The sequence below is a fragment of the Perognathus longimembris genome, chromosome 1 (genome assembly GCF_023159225.1).
Source record: "Perognathus longimembris pacificus isolate PPM17 chromosome 1, ASM2315922v1, whole genome shotgun sequence".
Classification (NCBI taxonomy): domain Eukaryota; kingdom Metazoa; phylum Chordata; class Mammalia; order Rodentia; family Heteromyidae; genus Perognathus; species Perognathus longimembris.
In genome coordinates, this window is record NC_063161.1 from 130,897,812 (window position 1) to 130,920,964 (window position 23,153).

The 23,153-nt window shown below is 36.8% G+C and overlaps 1 protein-coding gene across 2 annotated transcripts in view; it reads left to right on the forward strand.

Annotated features, from left to right (window-relative positions):
* Positions 1-23,153, forward strand: part of Reck (reversion inducing cysteine rich protein with kazal motifs) — a 60,591-nt gene that overhangs the window by 17,339 nt on the left and 20,099 nt on the right. For both annotated transcript variants that reach the window (XM_048332989.1, XM_048333067.1), the window contains exons 4-12: positions 781-817; positions 3,287-3,372; positions 5,042-5,089; positions 15,410-15,443; positions 15,852-16,049; positions 18,637-18,904; positions 19,179-19,358; positions 21,077-21,289; positions 22,962-23,098. In XM_048332989.1, coding sequence (XP_048188946.1) covers positions 781-817; positions 3,287-3,372; positions 5,042-5,089; positions 15,410-15,443; positions 15,852-16,049; positions 18,637-18,904; positions 19,179-19,358; positions 21,077-21,289; positions 22,962-23,098 — 1,201 coding nt within the window. The remainder of the gene's footprint in view (positions 1-780; positions 818-3,286; positions 3,373-5,041; positions 5,090-15,409; positions 15,444-15,851; positions 16,050-18,636; positions 18,905-19,178; positions 19,359-21,076; positions 21,290-22,961; positions 23,099-23,153) is intronic.

The window sequence follows — 23,153 nt, forward strand, 5'->3', positions numbered from 1 at the left end:
TTAAATGAGATTGAAATTTCTGGGTAGAGTACAAGGTTAGGTTTCATTAGTTCTTTTTAATCATATAAATTACAAGGTAGAATATTTGTCATTTTTTATTATCCTATTTTAAGATGTAGGTCTGAAATCAATCTCAAATATAAATTTCACTTCCAATTTCACTATAGTATTTTATCTGTAATTTAGAATTTTCTTTGTATTTTCACTAATTTTATGAAAACTATAGTAACTAGCTCTTATACTTATTTAGATTTTGAATAATTGAATTTGGGATAAGGGAAAATATATGACATATTATTCCTATTTTTCCATTTTCTGACATACTATACCTAGTATACTGCTTATGTGTCTGAATCAAGTAACTGTCCATTATCTGCAGTGTTTGAGTTGTCCTCAGTGTTTGCAATGCTCCAAAGTCAAGCCAAGAAAGCCTGAGCTTGAATGAAAGAACCATTTAGATGTGGTACCTTCTAGATGAATAACACACAAATTAAAAGGGGAAAAATCAATAGTCAGACAGTTCAGACGGACATATTTTCCTTAAGTCGCTCAACAGACATTTGTCTCTGTGTTTGGAAACATGATTTGTAGGTTGGAAAATAGGAAGTAGTCATTTTGTATCTCAGAATTTTTTCTCTTCTGAATGAGAATTTAGCCCTAGAACACTGACTATATATGGACTAAGCTATGATCAAATTAATGGTACATAATTTCTGTAGATATTGCCATATATAGGAACTAGTTATTTACATAAAAGCTTTTTGGTGATTACAATTTCAGGTTGAAATTTGGAGTTGTATGAATTCATCTTTGCCAGGTAAGCAATAGAAGTATAACATTTAACATTTTATTTTAAGAAATTTTGATGAATGTAAAATCTGCATCCCATAATCTAATGTTTACTGAAGTTTTTATCTTCTTTTCAGCACCTAAATTTTCAAATGTCTGATTTATTCTTGTCTATTCAGTCCTCAACACTGTACTCTTGTCTTCCATGATTCTAAACCCAGTTTTTGAAGTATCATTAGAAGCTCTGATTCCTAGATCTTATGTCTTTTTCTCAGTATTTCTTCTCTGATTTATCTCTAACATTTTATTTCTTGGGGTGTGTGTGGGGGGGTCAGTACCAGGGTTCGAACTCAGGGATACCTGCTCTCTCAGGCTGCTTGCCAACTGGTGTTCTACCACTTGAATCATAGCTCTAGTCCTGCTTTTTTGCTGGTTACTTTGGAGGTGGAATCTTTTGGACTTTTCTGCCCAAGGTGGCTTTAAACCATAATCCTCTGGATCTTCCTGAGCACCTGGGAGTATAGGTGTGAGTGGAGCCTTGTGCAACACTTGATCTTGTTGATCATCTTAGGACTTCATCTTGGTCTTACCATCTTGTTCTCTCTTACCTTTCTCCTCCTATCATAAGGACTGTGCTTATTCCTTCTCTCTCCACACTCATCTTGGTAACAGTCCTTGTCAGAAGTGTTAACTAATCAGCTTTGGGTCTGAAGTGAATGCTCAAATCTAATTATTTTTTTAATAACTAATAGACACCCCTATCTGAATTTTTGCATCCAAGTGACTCCTGAAGTTCAAAACCAAAGTCAAATTCATAATTGCTCCTTTTGTAAAGAACACTAGACTTAAAATCTGCAAATTATCTTCAGTTCCTTCCCTTTCTAGTTCCATTGACTATCCTGTTGCACAATATTGGATCTGCTTTTTTCCAAGTCCATATCTTTGTTATTATATCATTGGGATAGAATACTGTAATCACCTTATAATTGTTTCAACACATTATACCCATCGTCCCCACACCTTTCAAAAAGATGGCCTCAGTGGATATCTTTTTTCATAAAAATAAAGGCCAAACTCCCTAGCCTAGTATGTACCATCTTCTAGAATTGAAGCTCATTTTCTAGTCCTGGTTAAAGCTAATGCCATGAACAAATGAGTATACAGTACACTCATGTACATGCACACTCACACCACTGTTCCTACCAAACTGTAATCTTTGTGATAAGTCATATTTATCTATTTCATAACTATTTCATAGACCATCTAATAGAGTACCCTGTATATAGTGGGGTCCCAATAAATGAAAAAGCTTGTTGAATAATTTATTTTCTCTGGCTACTGTCTACTGCATTGGGTATAAGAGAGTTTATGACTTATATGGATCCTATTTATAATTCTGGTGACCAGTAAAAGATTCTGAACAGCAAATATTTAAAAGAGTATGTTAAGCAATGGGGCTAGATCAGAATTCATTGCCCTTTCAACGCCTAAACACAAATAAAAAAGATATTAATCAACTTCAAAAATAATTTATATTTTGAAAGTTCTGTTTATGTGTAAACTGTTTATCTGCTTTTGTTCATTTTGCTTTGTTTTAGTAGAATACTTCTATTTGTTGTATTACTACTAGTTTCATTTGGACAACAATTTTACTTTTTACCTTGAATCTGACATTTTAACATAAATAATAACATGACTTAATGCAAGTTTGCAGATCTATGTTATTACATGGAAGTAGCATAATACTTTTTAAAAAGAGGATTTAGAGTGTCCTACATGCATAAATATTTTCTCTTTCCATAATAATCTCTTGAATCTCCTAATTTTATAGTAGGGGTCACTCATTGAAATTTATTATTTCAAAGGTATCTAAAACAAATTAAAAGTCTTAATAATTTTATTATCTTTTTATTTCATGATGATTTGGTTGGGTTGGCTGCATTAATTGTCCCAAATAGCATTAGTATTTTGTCCCCTGATTAATGTGCCCATCAAAAACCTAGCTTGGCTTACAGAAGTAGTTTATACATGTTGGCCAAGTATCAGTTTCAAGCAGAATCATGAGTTTTATGTTCTTCTGTGTATTTATTATATTGGACATGAAATACTTCTTGTTTGTTTGCTTGTTAAGTTAAATTAGAACCTGAGTGTCTGATTAAATCTAAAAATTAAAAAGAGTCTTCTCCTCTGCTTTCCTTGACCTATGTATGTCCAATGGTAGAGATGTGACCTATACAAAACAAGACTACCTGAAAGAGAGTTTATGTTAAGTAGGGAAAACACACATACAAAAGACCTGATAATTATACCATGGGTGAGATAAGAGACCACTGGCATTGGGAGTAAGGAAGGACAGTATTTAATTTTGAGACCCTGCTGTTTGAGCTAGTTTGCTATGGACACCTGCTTTGACTTTTAGTGACATCCATGAAACAGTTTGGTGTACTATTTGTTTTTGTCCCTACTTAATGACCATTGTGAACATTTTGTTTTTAAGGTGTATTTAAGAAGTCTGATGGCTGGGTTGGCTTGGGCTGCTGTGAACTGGCTATTGCTTTGGAGTGTCGACAGGCATGCAAGCAGGTAACACCTAGCAATCAGACTTTTAAGCATTGTGGAGTGGTTTGGACTTAGCCGTGCATGTGTTTTGGTCTTTCACTCCTTCATAGCTTTGGAGAGATAACACAGAAAAGAATACTCCTTTTCTACTTGCTGCTTTTTCAGTTTTGGCAGCTTCATGTACGACCCTATACTTTGTCTTATTCTTTCTTACTTCTCCTCTCCAACACACAAAGAAAATACCTTTTTTTGGAATCAGGGCCTTAGTATAACTTTGTTTAGCGTCCTGCAATGCTGAGTGACTCCACAGGGCCATGTAAATTTAAGATATGCTTTGGATGACCACAGTTTAACCAGTTGACTTATTTTGTTTTCATCTTCCTTCCCTCTTGCATTATGGCCTTAACTCTAAGCCTGTCTTTTCTTCCATCTCTTTTCTACGTCCTAAGGAGAGTGTGAGTCTTACAGTAAATAACCGAGTCTGTCTCTGATCCAGTTCATATTAAGCCCCAGAGTTCTCTACTGGTTACTTCCGTAATGGCTCCTCAGAATAGGGAAACTGGATTCCTGCCTTATCTACCCCATGTAGTGGATATAGACTTAATTGAGAAACTAATTGTTTAAGTGGACCAGAACCATCATCTGGGAAGCCTTCTCTTATATTCTGGGGACTGGTCTTTGGAGTTATGAGATACGGTACTACCTTCACTTTTCCATACAACACCATACTGATAGCCTGGGCAATACTCTCTGGGCAGAATATGGCCTAGCTGTGTGCCATTCTCTTCCAGACATTGAGGTAAAACTCAGGTGTACAGTATTTGAACTGAATTGGGTCTGAAGGCACCTAAAACAGTTGTTGGCACATTCTGTTTCTTGCCCTCCCTATCTTTATCAACTGTCTTGTGCTAAGTTGCTTGACCCTAGGTGACAGAATAGGAGGAAATAAACATGGGACCAGAGTCCATGGTTCTGGAACTATGTGTCTTAAGTGGAGACTGATGTCATGTGGATAAACAACAGATTTATTTTGGCTTGTTTGAACTATGTACTTAACTATGATAAATAACTTGCTATTTCTTTGATCCCCAGTCACTATCTATAGAGGAGAATAATATTTTCATCATAAACTTGAGAGAGTTATTTAAAAGTAAATTTTGTAATTGCCTGCCATGATATCTTTTCCTTTTTTAGTTGCCCTCTCTGTTAATGTATGATACTTTCCGGGAAATTGGCTGGATAGGTTAAGTATAAATCTTCAAATATGAAGGGTTAAAGAAAAAGCAAAATATGAGTGCCCTGGCAGAGCTTCACAAGAAAATTTGCTGTGGCAGAGCTTCACAAGAACATTCACCAGAGTGGAATTCAGTTTTTAAAAAAAGTCCTCTGATTTACATTTCCTTCAAAGTCATCTAGTTTCCAAAATAACAAAAGAACCATGTTATTATGTGAGATTAAAACCATAAAAGTTAGAATGAAGCTCTAGCATATTGAATAGGTCCCAGGATGATGTTTGTTTTAGAGACATTGAATGAAATTTGTTTTAGGAACTTTAAAATATTTGAGTCTAAGGTTTTCTTTGATGAAATAAAGAATATTATACCAGCAATTAACATGTACTGATTTATGTTCTCTTTTGTCCTATGCTAGATAGCATGTGTAACAAATTAATGAAGATTTTGTTGGCTTTTAGGCATCTTCAAAGAATGATATTTCTAAAATTTGCAGAAAAGAATATGAGGTAAGCATTTTATGTAGCAAATTTGGATGGACTTAGATGTTATCAGAATTAAAGTCACTTAAATTTGTGTGTGTGTGTGTGTGTGTGTGTGTGTGTGTGTGTGTGTGTGTGTGTGTGTGTACACCAGTACTGGGACTTGAAGACCTAGGCACTGTCCCTTAGGCTAGTGCTCTACCACTTGAAACAGTTCTTCATTCAGCTTTTTGGTGGATAATTGGAGATAAGAGTCCCACAGATTTTCCTGCCCATGCTGACTTTAAACTGTGATCCTCAGATCTCAGTCTCATGAGTAACTAGGATTATAGGTGTAAGCTACCAGCACCCAGCTAAAATCACCTCAATATTAAATGAATTCATTTTTGTATAAGTTGCCTTTTAACCCTGCAGAAAATTTAGCATTAACAAAAATTTCATTTATTTTGTTTGGATATGTTTTGGCTTTAATTAATTTTAGTTGAAATGAACTGTTAATTTTAAAGAAATATCTGGATTTTATATACAAAGGGCTTGCCATATTTTTGTGACAGAGCAACTGATTGTACTAAAAGAGGTAAAGTAGGTTGTTTGTTGTTTTGTTTTTTAAAGATTCCCATAACCTTTTTTTTGTCCCTGTCTCAGGACCCATTTAGGCATCCATTTTAATCATCTAGTTCTATCATAAAGAAATGTAAACAAATAGGGCTTGGATATGATTGTGTGGGCCTAAACCAAAGTATGAGATTCTATTAGAAAAGCTAATTATGAGCAAAAGGACTGAAGGCATGGCTGAAGTGGTAGAGCTCTAGGGGGAGAGGACCTGAATTATGCCAAAGAACTGATGGAAGGAAAGAAGGAAGAGAGGGAGGGAGGGAAAGGGAAGGAAAGGGAGAACAGATAATAAAATAATGTAGCTGTTGTAGCATCCGACTTTACTAAGATCTTGCATTTGGGAAAAAAAACCACGGGGCAATGGTGGTTCATGCCTGTAATCGTAGCTACTCAGGAGTCTGAGATGTGAGGACTGCAGTTTGAAGCCAGCCCAGGCAGAAAAGTCCTTGTGAGGCTCTTACCTCCAAGTAACAACTTAAAAACTAGAAGTGGTGCTATGGTTCAAAGTGCTAGTCTTGAGCAGAAAAGCTCAGGGATAGTGGCCAAGGCCCTGAGTTCAAGCCCCACAGCCCACAAAAAAAATACCCAAGTTACAGAGGTTTCATTAACTCTGAAACTCTTATCTCTGAATGATGATATTTCAGGCATTGTAGTGTATAAATGAGAACAATATTAGAGTGAGAGTAGAGGAGGTGGTTTTTCACAGTAAAAATATGTGCAGCTAGGCACTGGTGGCTCACGCCTGTACTCCTACCTACTCAGGAGACTGAGATCTGAGGATCACGGTTTGAAACCAGACCATGCATCATCTCCAATAAACTACTGAGAAAAAACCGAAAGTGGCACTGTAGCTCAAGTGGTAGAATGCTAGCCTTGAACAAAAAAGAATCTCAGACATAGTGCCCAGGCCCTGAATTCAAGCCGTAGGACTGGTACACACACAAAAAGAAAATGGGTGCATAAGATTGTCCTTGATAGGAAAAGTTCCTTTTGTGAGCTAATTTGTTCATTTTCTGGAACCCCATTATTACATTTGATGATTTTATTGTTTTTCACAGTGTAAGGCCATTAGGAGACTTAAATGTTCATTCCACATTCATCAGTTTTATATTTAAACATTGAGATTCCTATTGCTTTTAATAGTCTGTGTTCTCTTAGAAAAGAACTCCAGAGTTACTTAGATGCTTTTAGATTACAGTTTCTAATCTTTTTTGTTTCTCAAAGCATATAATCATATCTCTTGATTAACATTTTTTAAACTGTAGAGTTATTTATTTTTTGTTCCTTTGTATAATTTGCTAAATTGTGTTCTTCTGAAGTTAAATTTCCAAATTAACTGCAGCTGTCCTCTGTTCTTATTAAAAACCTTGCTACCAAAAAACACCACCACCACCAAAAAAAAAACCCCAACTCAAGGGGAGAAAAAAAAAAAAAAACACCCTGTAGAGTCTTTCTTTTTCTTTTCTGTTTCTTGTCTTCTACCTTTTAAGTGACCAATTTCAGTTTCTCTTGAGAAGAGTGACTAACTGATAAATTCCTTATTTTCTTCCACATGATGTCCGACACTGTCTGTCTCTGTAGTCTGTCCTCGGTTATTTCAGTGTGCTTCCTTCTCTTGTCTGGATTCTACATTGCCCTAAGAAGGCTGCCAATATGTGTTGATGAAGGACGGGACAGGAAGGTAAGAGAGTTAAACACTGTCCTATGATAGAGATAAAAACAGTTTCTGTCCCCAGTCTATCTAGTCATTTTCTAAAAGTGTACATAATAAGTTTTTTTTAATTTTTATGTTAAAAACTGACCCTACAAATTATCAAGGTAATTCAAGACTCAGTTTGATTTTCTTATACATTATTTAGAAATAGAGGTAACAAGAATTTATGAAGAAAATGGTCCTTCATTATAAACCCCAAACAAGTTACCATTGAAGTCTAGTTTTAAAATAATGCCTTTTTTCTATGAAGTGAATTGAGTAAATTTGGTGCAACATAGTCTCTTTTAACTTGTTGATTATTTATTAGTGTGAAAATAACTTATAAACTGAACTTTTAGTTTCTTTTCCTTAACCCTGGAGTGCTCTCTGGCTGAACTTAGATGTTTAGGCCATTCCTTTAGGCATACAATTTTAGGGGTAGCATTTACCCTGAATGATAGTTTTGTGTGGCCTGATTAGAGATTCAGAAAATAGGGTAATTACGTTTGGGAAACTGCTACAGAGTTCCTTTTTGAGGGAATTTCCTAAGATATTTACTTAAATGAATGAACTTAAAAATTATAACTCATTTCAATTCTGCTTTGTTCTAACCAACTAAGGATAAACCAGTGAAGTGTAAATCATTGTTACATTAGATTTTGTAGAGGGATTTCTTTTTTTTTTTTTTTTGCCAGTCCTGGGCCTTGGACTCAGGGCCTGAGCACTTGTCCCTGGCTTCTTCCCACTCAAGGCTAGCACTCTGCCACTTGAGCCACAGCGCCGCTTCTGGTGCTGGGGAATCGAACCTAGGGCCTCGTGTATCCGAGGCAGGCACTCTTGCCACTAGGCTATATCCCCAGCCCGAGGGATTTCTTTTCCTTATGCACATTGATACTATTTAAACATGGAGAGACAGTTTTATGTATTAGAAAAAAAATACAATTTTTGGAGTCAGACTTTGGTTAGATTTCTAGTTAAGCTGTGTATAGCTGAACTTCAAGTAATGAGCTATATCTTATTGAATTTAAATTAATTAAAATAAATACTGCAGTACACAAGGGCTCAGGGAAATTAGCGCAAGCAGTTCAGAGTTATCAGGAACATTTTTTTTAAAAAGCCATATCTGAAAGGTATAATTTGGTTAATAAGACTGTGAATCAAGGGCATGTTAATAAAAAATGGTTTATTTAGGGGACAAAGAGAAGACAGGCCTGTTTTGAACTGAGTATCTGTGCTTGCGTAGGCAAGTGGGATCAGATCCTAAAGAGTTGAAATTTTGGAATTCAACCCATTATTAAATGGGTTGAACTATTCATGATGAAAATTCTGTGTATTTTAGGAAAAAGAAGTAAGTCTCAGCCCTAGGATGATAGTAATACAGTCGAGCATTTAAAAATAAGTCAGAGATTTGAAGGCAGAATATGTTATGATGGATATAGGAAATGACATTTAAGAAGCTAGAATAGCAATTCCTTTAATTCTTTTAAATCTTTGGAGCCTGTATCCTGGCATTGGTTTACTATTTTCCTGGGCATGGAGATGATATAGTTTTTCTCTTTCTGGTAATAGGGCAAACCTGGTACCTAGATTAGTCTTCCTGGTGAAAACAATTTAAAACACTAGCTTAATTTTTAGAAACTATAGAATTCCCAGAGCTCCATGACAGAATATTTTAGTTGTATTAGCAACTATTTTACTTAAAATTCAATTGCTTTGTAAAAAGGTCTTCATTGAAACACCTCCTACTGACTTTCCTTCACAATCTCTCATCTTCCTGAATGAAATAATATCAAATTTCTGAAGAAAGCCAAGAAATAAAAGGCAAAAAGAACATCAAGGAAAGTCAGGGTAAAAGAAGGAAGAAACAAGAAAGACCATAAAATGTCCAATGTCTGACATTAAAGCATGAAATGGATTTATGAATTACAAACTAAAAGATATCACATCACTTCACAGTTTTAACCAGGCATCTGAATGTTCATTCTCTAACCTCACATCATCTTAATGATATTCATTCTGTCATGGAGCTCTGGTTCTGTGAAAATGCTAAGATAAAATTAAGACTTTGGGGCTGGGGATTTAGCTCAGCAGAAGAGCGCCTGCCTGGCAAGTGCAAGAGGCCCCGAGTTCGATCCTCAGATCTGGGGGAAAAAAATCTATAAACTCTATAAAAATTAAGACTTTGAGGACATTGAAGAGGCTTATAAAACCAGAAAACTGAAGACAGTCAACCTTGTGAGCTCAAGTCACAGCTATGTCAGCACCACCTGTGAACACGGAATCCTAAGTGCATAGGACAGATACAGATTTTAGATATTCATATGGTTCAAAATTTTAAATGGTTATAATTAAGCCAGGGGCCTGTGGCTCACACCTGTAATCCTAGCTACTTAGGAGGCTGAGATCAGAAGATTGAGATTCAAAGCTACGCAGGAAGTCTGTAAGACTCTTACCTCTAACAAACTACGAAAAAGCCAAACATGGAGATGCGGCTTACATGGTAGAACACTAGCTGTAAGCAAAAGGAGCTCAGGGACAGCACCTGGGCTCTGAGTTCAAGCCCCAGGACCAGCACAAAATGAAAAAGAAAAACAAAATGGTTCTAACCAAAAACTTATTTCCCATTTCTTATATCACAGATACCAAGTTCCTAAAGTTATCAGAGATATTTGTGCACATAAAAGTATAGTCCTTTTCCATGTGCTTGTACCACATATGGTAGCCTATACACTTTGTTCTGCCTCTGGCGCCAATATGTGACATACATTATATACTCACAAGGTCAATACAGTGTAGCCTCAGGAAGTATCACAATAAAATGTTCTGTTTCAAGATTTCTTTGTTTGCTTTTTTGTTTATTTTTGTTAACTTTAATTCTAGACTTAACTGCCAGAAACATCAAAGAAGAACAAAAACTAGTCTAATTTAATGATAAGAGAGTAGGGATGATAGGACCCTGGTAAGATTCACTGGGCGCATAAAGTTCCTAAGCTTCAATGTGATTAGATCTAGACTGCCATGATTTTAAAATAGAAAACTGTCTTGTGTGGCAAGGGACAACTGTGCTGCCCTTCACTCTGTCAGCTTTTGACTGTTTTAACCAAAAGAATTACATGCGTTGGGAGTATAGCTCAGAGGCCCTTGATAGTACCAAAGTAAATAAATAAATAAAATCATGTATCACTTTGCCCAGCATAGCCTTAAGGACCTAACTATAAAGTGTACTTTAGTTAATGCTAAAGAAATACCAAGAATTATTGAAGTAAATTAGAAGTCTGTAAATGGAGTCTTTCTAAATAGTAAAATGCTATATAGATATACTGTACCAGAGTAGATTTGAGCCGTTACCTGCAGCTGATGAGCTCCAAAAAGAGCGAAACCTGTTAGGTCCTGCAGTACTGGCTTAAGATAGTGTAACACTTTGATTATATCCTTCCTGTATATTGTTTTGTTTTGTTATAGTTGTATTATAGATTGAGGATGGGAGTGACTTCTATTTAGTTTCCTTGCTGCTAGTGTATTTCCTTTCCAGTTCATTCTTTAAAGTTACTTGAATGAGAACATCCCCAAAGGGAAATCTAATCAGATAAGATTAGTTTGTTATCTGGTCTGATCTTAAATGGTCTTTTTTTTTCCACTGGGCAATGTCATCTTCTCTTATAGTTTTGTTCCTTGGTTTGTTTTTGTGATACTGGGATCACTATTCAACTATATCCTGAGCCAAACTTATATGCTTGAATTACCTCTACTTAATGACAATTCCAGAATTTTCTCTGCTGAGCTACTGAAACCACTGTTGGATAGGCCTACTTTTGATGTTCCACTAGAACAAAAACCAATTTGCCAAAATTGATTTGTTTCAAATCAACCAAATTGATTATTGCTTTCCCTATTCTACTTTCTCTTATCTTTGCCCTACCACTGTAAAACACCTGTACTCACACACATGCACACACTCACATTCTGAAACAGAAACCTGACATTTTTCTTATACTTCTTGCTGGATTGGATAGTACAGACCTCCTAGATAACCAGTAGCCTAACAGGTATTGTTTATTTGTTAAATCATTTCTCACCAATTATTAGCTATCAAATTCTAGAGGTGTGCCTTCTATATATCTTTCAGTCAGCCTCCTTTCCAGATCCTTAGTTATTGCCTTAGCTTGGACCTTTATTCCACTTTACTAGCTCTCAAACCTAAGAAATTTCTAATTTCCTAATTAATTTCTCCTTTTATCTACTATCTCCCCTTTTTCTAGAGTGATTTCTTTACTAATCAGATGTGTCACTCTTCCTTGAATCTTTCGTGGCTCCCTTGTAGAATATAGTTCATATTTCCTAGCCTGGTATATCAAGCTTTTCTCAGTCTAGCCCCTGGCTTTTCCCTTCTTTATACTTTAGGGGCATGGTGCTTGTCATTTCCCAGATTCACTATGTTCTTTTATTTGTTGTGTGACCTGTTTGTCCTATCTGGATTTCCTTCTTCCTTAATCCATTGTAATTTATCCCCCATCCAAGGGTATATTCAAATCGGTTTCTATCAGCTGTGAAGAACTGGTTGTTAAATATCCAGTATTGCAAGACAGTTTATAATTTGAAACCAGCTGTGGGTAGGGCTATTTATAACATGAATATCAAGAAATAATACAAATCAAGACTTTTCTCCTTCCCTGATACACGATTTCTCCTACAATCCTATCTAATAGTAACTTTTGCTTCAAATTCTTAGACACTTTTCCTCTTTTCCTTCAACATGCATAAAATTGATGGCTACTTTTTACATGCTTTTTACATGGCATCAGTCACCCTATAGTGTAAATGTGTTTACATATTTCTTTTTAGTACTGAGCTCTTGAGTTCCTAGAGCCAAACCCATATGATTGTCTCTTTCTGTTTTCATTTATTTAACACTCATCACACTGATACATTTGATATGTGTCAGGAACTGTTCTCAGGGTACAAAGATGAAAGGATTTGGCCACTGTCTACAGGAAGCTCATAAGTCTCGTCCATAGTCTAGACCATTACAAATTCAGTGAGATAAGTACATTGCTAGAAGTCTGTAAAGACACTTTGGGATATAAAGGAGAAAACTACCCAGGTAAGACTTAAGGGGTGAGCAAAAAGTTGTTGCCTGTAAGTAGTGTAATAGTTCTATAGATCAGAAAAAAATTAGACAGTCTAGCCATGTTTCCCAGGTTAAGCTTGAATTTGTAGGTTCAAGTGATTCTCCCACCTGCCTACTACCTTTCTGGATAGCTGAGATTACAGGTGCATATCACTGTATCCAGCTTAAATACAGTTTTTATCTACTACTTCTTTTTACTTTTTTATCTAGTTCTTTTTTTTCCACTCTGACCACTTGAATTATTTAGTTTTATGTAGAAATCCTGTATAACTTTTTATAACTGAGTAGAAAAAAATTTAGTATTATATCTGATGTCACAGTAATGTTATATAGTAAAACATCCCAAAACTATATGGCCTAAAGCAGTAATAATTTATTATTTCTCATGAATCTAAGGCCTACCTAGGCAGCTCTCATCTGGGTCTCTGAGGTTATGGTAGATCATCACTTGAGTACTACTGTAGTTTTGATCTGTTCTCAAATAATATGAATAGTGTGAGCTATTAGAGCTGATTAGAAAGAGGACAATTAGAATTGCATTCATCCAGTCAAAAGAGTATAGTGAATTGGTAGTGACCTATCTAGATCATTTTATAAGTATTCCTGAGGCCACTGAACTCCAGGGGAGAGCAACATATGTTCGGTAGTTGAAAAGTTAAAACAAAACTGTATTGAGGACTGGGAATATGGCCTGGTGGTAGAGTGCTTGCCTCACATACATGAAGCCCTGGGCTCAATTCCTCACCACCACATACATAGAAAAGGCCAGATGTGGCACTGTGGCTCAAGTGGTAGAGTGCTAGCCTTGAGCAAAAAGAAGCCAGGGACAGTGCTTAGGCCCTGAGTTCAAGCCCCACGACTGGCAAAAAAAAAAAAAAAAAAAAAAAGTATTGAAACAAGAGTTGTTTTCTTCATTGTTGTTTTCATTTTGTTTATCTGTCTTGGGCAGGGTAAGAAGGCATGCAGAAATGGAGGAACAAAGGGTGAACAAATGCAGCAGTGGTACTCACTAGACACTATGTTGAAAATGAACTATACAACTTGTGGGTGGGAATGGGAGGGAAAATCTGGGCAAGAACCAGAGAAGGGGTGACATGGGCCAACAAAAAATGTACTCATTACCTGAATTATATAACTGTAACTCCTCTGTACATAACCTTTATAGTAGCAATAAAAAAAATTAAAACAGGGCTGGGAATGTGGCCTAGTGGTAGAATGCTCGCTTCGTATACATGAAGCCCTGGGTTCAATTCCTCAGCACCACATATACAGAAAACGGCCAGAAGTGGTGCTGTGGCTCAAGTGGCAGAGTGCTAGCCTTGAGCAAAAAGGAAGCCAGGGACAGTGCTCAGGCCCTGAGTTCAAGCCCCAGGACTGGCAAAAAACAAAACAAACAAAAAAACTTAAAACAAAACAAGGGTGCATGAGTGAAGAGAATATAAACAAGGCCATTAGTGAAGAACACTAAGAACTTACTTGTCACTAGTCTTATATTTCCTGACAAGCTCTAGCAGAAATAAATACATTAGCCCTTATCGATGAGGCCTTAGGGTTTTGTCGTTGCTGTTTTACTTTGTTTATTTTCTTTCTTTAAATGAATGAACTAAGTTCATCTCATTCTTGTAATGGAACATTATTTAGTGGAGAAAAGAAAGTATAGTGATTCTACTATGTGGATGTTATCTTTGAAGCTAAGTTTTAATGTTATAAAGCTAGTCCTTTAACAAGTTCAAGTCACTTAGCAGGGATATGATTTAGCTATACTGTAGTTAAAAGCTAAAATCAACTCAATAAGAGTGCATTGGACTTCCATTTATTTTTATTTATACTCATATAATGATAATAGTTTATTTTCTTCCAATTATAAATAACATTAATCATAGCTGGCAAGCCCTGACTGCGAATGACTTTGAGCAAAGAGTTTTTCATTTATCAGATTTTCCTTCTTATTTTTCTTCTTACAGTGACTTGAACACAGAATGGTGGTTTCTGAATTGTAATCTAAGACTCTCTCTAGAAATATGAATTCTATTATCAGCTCTGCTTTTGATGTCTTCTATGTTCTATGGCAAGTTTTCTCTTGCTGAGGAAATAGTTTCTCTTAAACTCTGGTCTCAAAAAGGCTGCATAGAACAATCTTTACAGGCATGTGTAACATTTAGATTTGTGTGCCCCAGGGGCTGGGAGCATGGCTCCAGCGTTAAAGTGCCTGCCTGGATTTCTGTACCACATCCCTAGATTCTAATTCCAGAGAGTAAGGCCTGGGAAGCTCAAGTGATTCCATTGTATAGCCACGTTTGACAACTACTAAAATGGTTTTATGAAAAGTTTACTTCCGGGCTGGGAATATGGCCTAGTGGTAGAGTGCTTGCCTTATATACATAAAGCCCTGGGTTCAATTCCTCAGTACTACATATATAGAAAAAGCCATAAGTGGCGCTGTGGCTTAAGTGGTAGAGTGCTAGCCTTGAGCAAAAAAGAAGCCAGGGACAGTGCTCAGGCCCTGAGTCCAAGCCCCAGGACTGGTTAAAAAAAAAAAAAAAAAAGAAGAGGAAGGGAAAAAAAAGAAAAGTTTACTTCCCTAAATGTTCTTTCTTGGATTATCTTCTAGAAAGTGTTTTATAAAATAATTGATATTAGTACATTGTAACCCTTCCTATACTACACACAGACATACACACACATTAATATAAATAAATCTGTTTTACAACATGTCAGCTTCCAAGTTAATATTAGGGATCATCTTGACCACCAATATGTGTTAGAAGATCGTAACTTCCATGTTTTCAGCCTTGGACTAAGAGAAGAATTAAATAATTTGATAACTCGATTTGCATAGAGACCTAAAATTAAATACAATTAGACATTCTTGATGGTTGTTAATTTCCATTTGTTTTTCTTTGATTTACAGAATGCTCTTTTCAGTTGCATTAGCAGAAATGAAAGTAAGTATAACATCAATGATTTACAAGCATGCAAGAGCAAAAGACAGTTTACTGAACATGAGTTTACTGAACATGATTGTGTATTTCAGGACCTTCACTGACCCTGACCTCTATACATTAAATACTAGCAGCTCTCCCAAAATCACCATGACAACCAGAAATGTTTCCACATTCTTTGCTGTTCCTGTTAAGGTCTACTGGACTCTAGACTATAAGTCATTGAACACTAACTTTCTTATACCAGTGAGCACTTGAATGTCCCCATAACTATACCTACAGTGGCACAGTATTTGTCTTCCATGACATCTTGTTATTTCTCAAATTCAGAAAGAAAAACATCATTATGCTGATAACTTCATGTTAACAAAAAGCTGTTTCCATGTCAGTGTCATCTTTTCTCCCATACAGTGGGCTCGGTATGTTGCAGTTATGCAGGCCATCACACAAACTGCCGTGAATACTGTCAAGCCATTTTCCGAACAGACTCTTCTCCTGGTCCATCTCAAATCAAAGCTGTGGAAAACTATTGTGCCTCTATTAGTCCACAATTAATACATTGTGTGAACAATTATACCCAGTCTTATCCGATGAGGAATCCAACAGATAGTAAGTAAAAGGCAGATATTCTTCTCTTTTCGATCCTTGGTAAGAGTTTATAAAAAGGAAGTGATACAGTCTTGTAGATACCTGTGATGTGGGTCACTAGGGAAACATCTGACTTCCTTTGGCATTTAGATTTGGTACATTGGACATTATTGTCACAGCTAAAAGATACCAAGAAAGATGAAACTGTAGAGAGGATGAAGAAAGAAGAATTATCTAGTCTGAGAATAAAGTTCTTTGGTATGGATAATTTGAAGGGAAGTTGGATAATGACCTTTGGAATCTCAAATTATCATACCTTTTGACCTAGCAATTCCACTTTTCATAAATTGTCCAGCAGGATAATTCAAAATTTCCACAAAATTTTGAAAATACTTTGTATATGCACATATTTGTATAATGGAAAAAAATTAGAAATATCTCAAACATCCATCAATAGGATATTGATTAAATTATGATAAGCCAGGCACTGGTAGCTCATATCTATAGTCTTATTTACTCAAGAAACTAAGACCTGGAGAATCACTCCAGGCAGAAAAATCAGATTCCATTTCCATTTAACCAGCACAAAGCCAGGCTGGAGGCTCAAGTGGTAGAGCACCAGAAGCCAGACAAGAATGTGAGGCCCTGGTTCAAGTCCTGGTACTAGCAGAAACACAAAAATAAACTGTGATACATCTATATAATAATACTTTGCAATCAACAAAAGAAGAAAGGAATACATTTTTATAGCAGGCTGGGGGCACACAGTTCATGTAGTAGAGTTTTTGCCTAGCATGTGCAAAATCCTGGTTTAGACTTCAGTACTGAAAAAAAATCTAAAATAAACCAAATGGAAAAAAGCAAATTACAGAATTAAAGGTATAATGGGATATATTTTAATTGTATACCTAATTTTCCATGTTATATATTTCTATAATGCTTTGATACTTACCAGTGGGCAGCTATTACTTTACAAGGCAAGCACTCTTGCCACTAGGCCATATTCCCAGCCAAGCTATTACTTTAATAATAAAAATTTAATAAAAATTAGAAGAAAGGGCTGGGAATATGGCCTAGTGGTAAAATGCTTGCCTTATGTACATGAAGCCCTGGGTTTGATTCCTTAGCACTACATCTATAGAAAAAGGCCAGAAATGGTGCTCTGGCTCAAGTGGCAAGAGTGCTGGCCTTGAGCAAAAAGAAGCTAGGGACAGAGTTCAAGCCCCAGGACTGGCAAAAAAAAATAAAAATTAAAAAAAGGAAAAGAAAAGAAAAAGTCTGTTTTTTAAAATAATATTCTGCAATCTATTTTCTTCATGTAGAGGTAATCAAATTTTTACAGAACTGACTAATTAACTGCCAAGAGACAATGTTTTTATTTTTACCAGCATATTGAAGGACTTGCTTTTATAAACTCAAAAGCGAATGTGCCTTGTTTGGCCACAATTAAAATCTGTTTTCCGAGGCTTTTGACATTCTGTGATGTGGCTATGTGGTGAAAATCAAAGGATGAAACACTTGCCACAGTAACCTTTATTTGTCTAAAGGCAGATCCGTTTTTCCTGACATTTAGACTACACAGAGGTACTGCTGGAGCTAAGAAGATAACAACTAAAAGAAAAAGCGAATCATTTTTTTAAAGGCCAAAAGAAGTCTTAAGAGAAAAACAACTATCTCAAATGTCTGTCCTAACACAAAGGAATCTGAAAAAGGCCACTGCAGAGTAGATTTTTTTTTTTTCAAAAGTCAAAGACACCTGAGAGAACTCAGAGGCCCTTCTGGCTAGTTAAAACTGTTCTTTCATTTCTGATTCTTTGTAGAAAATTAAAAGCAGATGATTGGGAGTATAATTCAGTAGGAATACATGCACTTATTTGCATGTTTGGTGCTCTGGGTTCAATTCCCAAAACTGAAAAGAAATGAAAATTAAGGCAGAAGTAAACTGGTATCTTGCAAGTTTGCTATTGCACTGTTTAAATTAACTTACACAGATGTATGAAAGTTTTGTGCTATCTTGGATGTGATGAAATACATTGTCTATTTGTATTGCCATAAATATTAGTCATTTCTCTCATGTCAAGAATATAGTCACAGCCGAGGATCCCTGGTGGCTCATAACTCTAATCCTAGCTACTCAGGAGGTTGAAATCTGAGGATCATGGTTTGAAGCCAGACCAGGCAGGAAAATCTGTAGGACTGTTCATCCCTAATTAACCACCCAAATACTGGAAGTGGAGCTGTGGCCAAAAGTGGTAGAGCACTAGCCTTGAACAAAAAAAGCTCAAGGAGAGCTCCCAGGCCCTGGTTCAAGCCCCATCTTCTCTAAGAACATAGATGATTTGCATAAGGTGTAAGATGACTTTTCCGTTTTGTAAAGTGGTGCTAAACATCCCATGATTGGGGACAGTGGTGGACTCTGGTAATGGATAACTATTCCACTTTTTGCTACACTTTATAGAGTAATAGAGAGAGAATTGAACAGGCCTTGTATACAGCACATACAGACATAGAGTAGTGATGTTTTCCACTCTGCTGCCAAGTTCTTCTCTTCTGAGCACGACATGAAATTCAGCCAGCTAATTAGACCACTTACATTCTGAACGTGTAGGTTTATATTGCTGTGACAGAGCTGAAGACCACGCTTGCCAAAATGCCTGCAAGAGGATTTTGATGTCTAAGAAAACAGAAATGGAGATCGTGGATGGTCTCATCGAGGGTTGTAAGACCCAGCCCTTGCCTCAAGATCCTCTTTGGCAATGTTTTCTTGAAAGCTCGCAGTCTGTTCACCCTGGAGTCACTGTACACCCTCCTCCCTCAACGGGCCTGGATGGAGCTAAATTGCATTGTTGTTCTAAAGCAAACACCTCAACGTGTAGGTCAGTATCTCATTTTTTATAATTTAGCAGATGTTTTGATCTGACTTCTAAGGAATATTCTCTTGATTGCATTATGGAACTTGGAACTCGTCTCACCTTTTGTTATATTAGTGAATAATCTGAATTGACACTTATTTTGAGAGTTGGAGAACAGGGTGTTGGCATTCACGTTAGTGAGTTTCTGTTGCTGTGACAAAATACCTGACATAATTTAAAGGAGGAACGATTCATCTGGTTTCTCTCTTCTGTGTTTATGTATGTGCTTTTGTTTCAGGGAACTGTGCACTAAACTGTACAGCATGAGCTGGGGCAATACACAGAGTTGGCAAGAGTTTGACCGTTTTTGTGAATATAATCCGGTGGAAGTGTCCATGTTGACCTGCCTAGCAGATGTCCGGGAACCTTGCCAGTTGGGTTGTAGAAATCTTACTTACTGTACTAATTTTAACAACAGGTAAGAACAAATTATTTTTCATGGACTGGATGTATTTTATCATTGCCTGGGGTAGTTGTTTTGATTTCTTTTCATTGTTGTTGTTGGTAACTGCTAAGGAGGCTTACTACTTGCTAGGCAGGTACTCTACCACTTGAGCTACACTTCCAGCATATCCTCAAATCTCCACTAGGGGTCCATGATATCAAATTACTTTAATAACAATACTGAGATCTGATTTGCCTTTCAGAGTTTTCCATAGGCTGTGAGACATATGAAGTAGTGAAGACCGAATTCAGAAGCAGATAGGAAAATTTAGCAGTCCTCTACTAAGGACTAATAAATAGTGTTTATATCAACATGCAATGGATTTATTGCAATTTTCTTTGTCTTTTGAGAGGGTTTCTCACTATAGACCACACAGGCTTCTAACTCAATCACTTTGCCTCAGCCTCCCGAATGCTGGGATTACAGATATGTACAACCACACTCAGCTTGTTTATTATAATTTTAAATAAATAACTACTTTTAAATTTCTTATTTTGATGTGTAATATGATCAGTATTGATAGTGATTATACACACACACACACACACAAAAGTTCTCTGAGAGCCCAGTAATTTGGGGCTGTATAAGCCATGTGTTCATTATATTCAAGGCTTTGTGACTGGAGTTCCCCTGCTGCCCGCTAGTGCTCCAAAAAAGACTCCGAATTCCAAATTTGGCTTCTCTATTCTTGTGACTGGATCTACCATACACCATCTGTGTGTGTGTGTGTGTGTGTGTGTATGTGTGTGCGCGTGCGTGCTGATACTAGGGCATGAACTGAGCCTAGTCACTGTCACTTAGCTTTTTTGCCTTTTCTGTTCAAGGTCAAAGTCTACCATTTGCGCCACAGTTCCACTTCCTGCTTTTTGCTGGTCAATTGGAGATATGAATCTCATGGACTTTCTGGGTCCCTTTCTGGGCCCTAAAACTTGGAGAGCAAGGTCTTCTGTGGAACTAGGTTGAGGAGATTCAGCTGCTAAAGGCCACTTAGCCCCCCAGATTTCTTCCCCTTCCAGTTTAGACTGAGACCAATGCTTGCCTTTTTGCATTGGAAGGATCCCTAGGGGAAAGATCCCCTACATGACCTAGAAACTCAAATTTTTATTTATCACTTGGCTGGTAAACTTTGGGCAATTTTTACTTCACCCCTGTCCTTCTTGGCTTCTATGGGAATAATATATTTACTCATTAGCATTCATTAAAAATTCACTCCAGTGTGATTGATTAAAAAAGAAAAAGACATAAGCAGGATACTGGTAGCTCACACTTCTAAGCCTAGCTACTCAGGAGGCTGAGATCTGAGCAAAACAATTGGGGCAGAAAAGTCCCGGTGAGACTCTTATCTCCAATAAACTTTAAAAAAAAAAAAAGCCAGAAGTGGCACTGCGGCTCAAGTGGTAGAGTGCTAGCCTTGAGCACAAAGAAGCTCTGGACTGTGCCCAGGCCCCAAGGTCAAGCCCCAGACATTTTGAAGTTTTAACTTGCCTTACAAAAATAGGCATTAAAAAGAAAAGGGGCCATCAGTATCTTAATGCTAGTGTTGATACTGAGTCCTCAAATTCTCAGAGCTGGTATCCTTTGGTGGTTTTGTGTGCTTTTTTCTTTAAGAAGTTCAGATATTCCTGTTGTATTCGTGTATTCTGTTTCTCTCTAGAAAATAATTGCTGATTATTTTTTTATTTTTCCTTTAGGCCAACCGAACTTTTCAGGAGTTGTAATGCTCAGTCGGATCAAGGAGCAATGAATGACATGAAGCTGTGGGAGAAAGGAAGTATAAAGATGCCATTCATCAACATACCTGTTCTTGATATTAAAAAATGCCATCCTGAAATGTGGAAAGCAATAGCTTGCTCACTACAGATTAAACCTTGTCATAGTAAATCTCGGGGAAGTATTATTTGCAAGTAAGCTTCATTATCATGATTCTAGCTTTCTACCCTTGATCTCTACCTAGAGATCTACCTCTCTTACAGAATTTTTTTCTTCAGCCACTTCCTTTTGCTGTCACTCCTCCATGTATCAAATGCTTTCCCATTTTATCCCTCTCTGCTTAAATTACCGTTCCTCCCATCCTCACTGCCTGTCTGCACTCTTCTCAAATACCAGACATTCCTATGGAATCTTAGCAGGCTTCTCCAGCTGATAGTAATTTATCCTTACTATGAATTCCTAGAGGCCCTTTAAAGTATACTTCCTTAAGGAATCTAATTCAAGAAATATTTATAAATACCTTTAATGCACAATTCTATTTTTATATCTTAGTTTGTGTACTTGTCTTATCTTCTATCAGAGTTTGCTCTACTTAAAGAACCTATTCTTTTTTGTGGCATCTTTCTTTTGTCCTCTTCAGGTATTGACATAATCTTGACATACATAGGTACCTCATAAATGTTTGAGGAGTGAAAGAAGAGTGATATAGTCATTGTGGCCTATTCTTAGTAGACATTTTTTCATGGTTTACTTAGGAAACCTAGGATAAAGACAGAAAGCATGTGGTGGGTGAAACCAAATCATTAACTATAGTGGTCTACAGCAGCTGTTCTTGGAGCATCTCTTTGTTCCTAAAGCTTTTCCAAGTTCATTTTTAGCCCCTAAGCTGTTGGTATGTGATTTCAGTACTTCTGGTACTTAATAGATCATTTTATTTCAACCTTAGAAAGGTTCTTTATTTGTTTGCTGACTTCACTTGAGGATGACCTGAACAAGTAGACGAGGAGATGTAACTAATGGAGGATAGACAAGAGGTAGCAGTAGGAAATATGTGGATTCTCAGCACAGAAAACTTGCAAAAGGGAGTCAAGTCCTTCTTCAGGACTCAGACAGTTTTAAAGTAAGGGAATTTCCAGTTATGATAGCTTAAAAAAGATTTTTAAAAAGTGAAAGGGGGAGGCTGGGAATGTGGCTTAATGGTAGAGTGCTTGCCTAGCATGCATGAAGCCCTGGGTTTGATTCCTTAGTACCACATAAACAGAAAAGGCCAGAAGTGATGCTGTGGCTCAACTGACAGCGTGCTAGCCTTGAGCAAAAGAAGCTCAGGGACAGTGCCCAGGCCCTGAGTTCAGGCCCCAGGACTGGCAAAATAAAAAGTAATAATAATAAATAAGAAAGTGAAAGGGAGGGAAAAGAAGCAAACAAAGCATAAGGTCTTGAAAGTGAAGGCATATAGTTTTTCAAGAGGCCTAATTTTGCAAGCTAGCCTCATTTAATTTTCTTTCAAAGATGGTGAAAAGCCACATTGATGGGTATAAATTTGAGAGACTGGAGGCATGGCTTAAGTGTAGAAGACTTGCTTCACATCTACAAGGCCCTAGGTCAATTCTCAACTAACCTCTTCACACACAAAGTGTAAAATTTGAGCAAAAGATTTGATCTCAGATAATAAACAGGGATGCCTTGAGTGTACTATGCAGCTAGAATGTTATTGTTTCTCCTCTTTCCTTATTCTTTTACTTTTAACCAATTGTGAAACATTGTTAATTAATGAAAACTCAAAGCTTCAGGAACAAAAGTAATTTTGACCAGACAACATGCGAAGGTTCCTTGAAACCTAAATTTGGGTGCATTTTACTTTTCAAGATCAGATTGTGTAGAGATTCTCAAAAAATGTGGAGACCAAAACAGATTCCCAGAAGACCACACAGCTGAAAGTATTTGTGAGCTTCTGTCACCTACAGATGACCTAGAGAACTGCATACCTTTGGATACATACCTCAGTAAGTACTGTAAGAGTTTGCCTTTAGAGGTCAAATTCTTTTCTCATGACCCTAA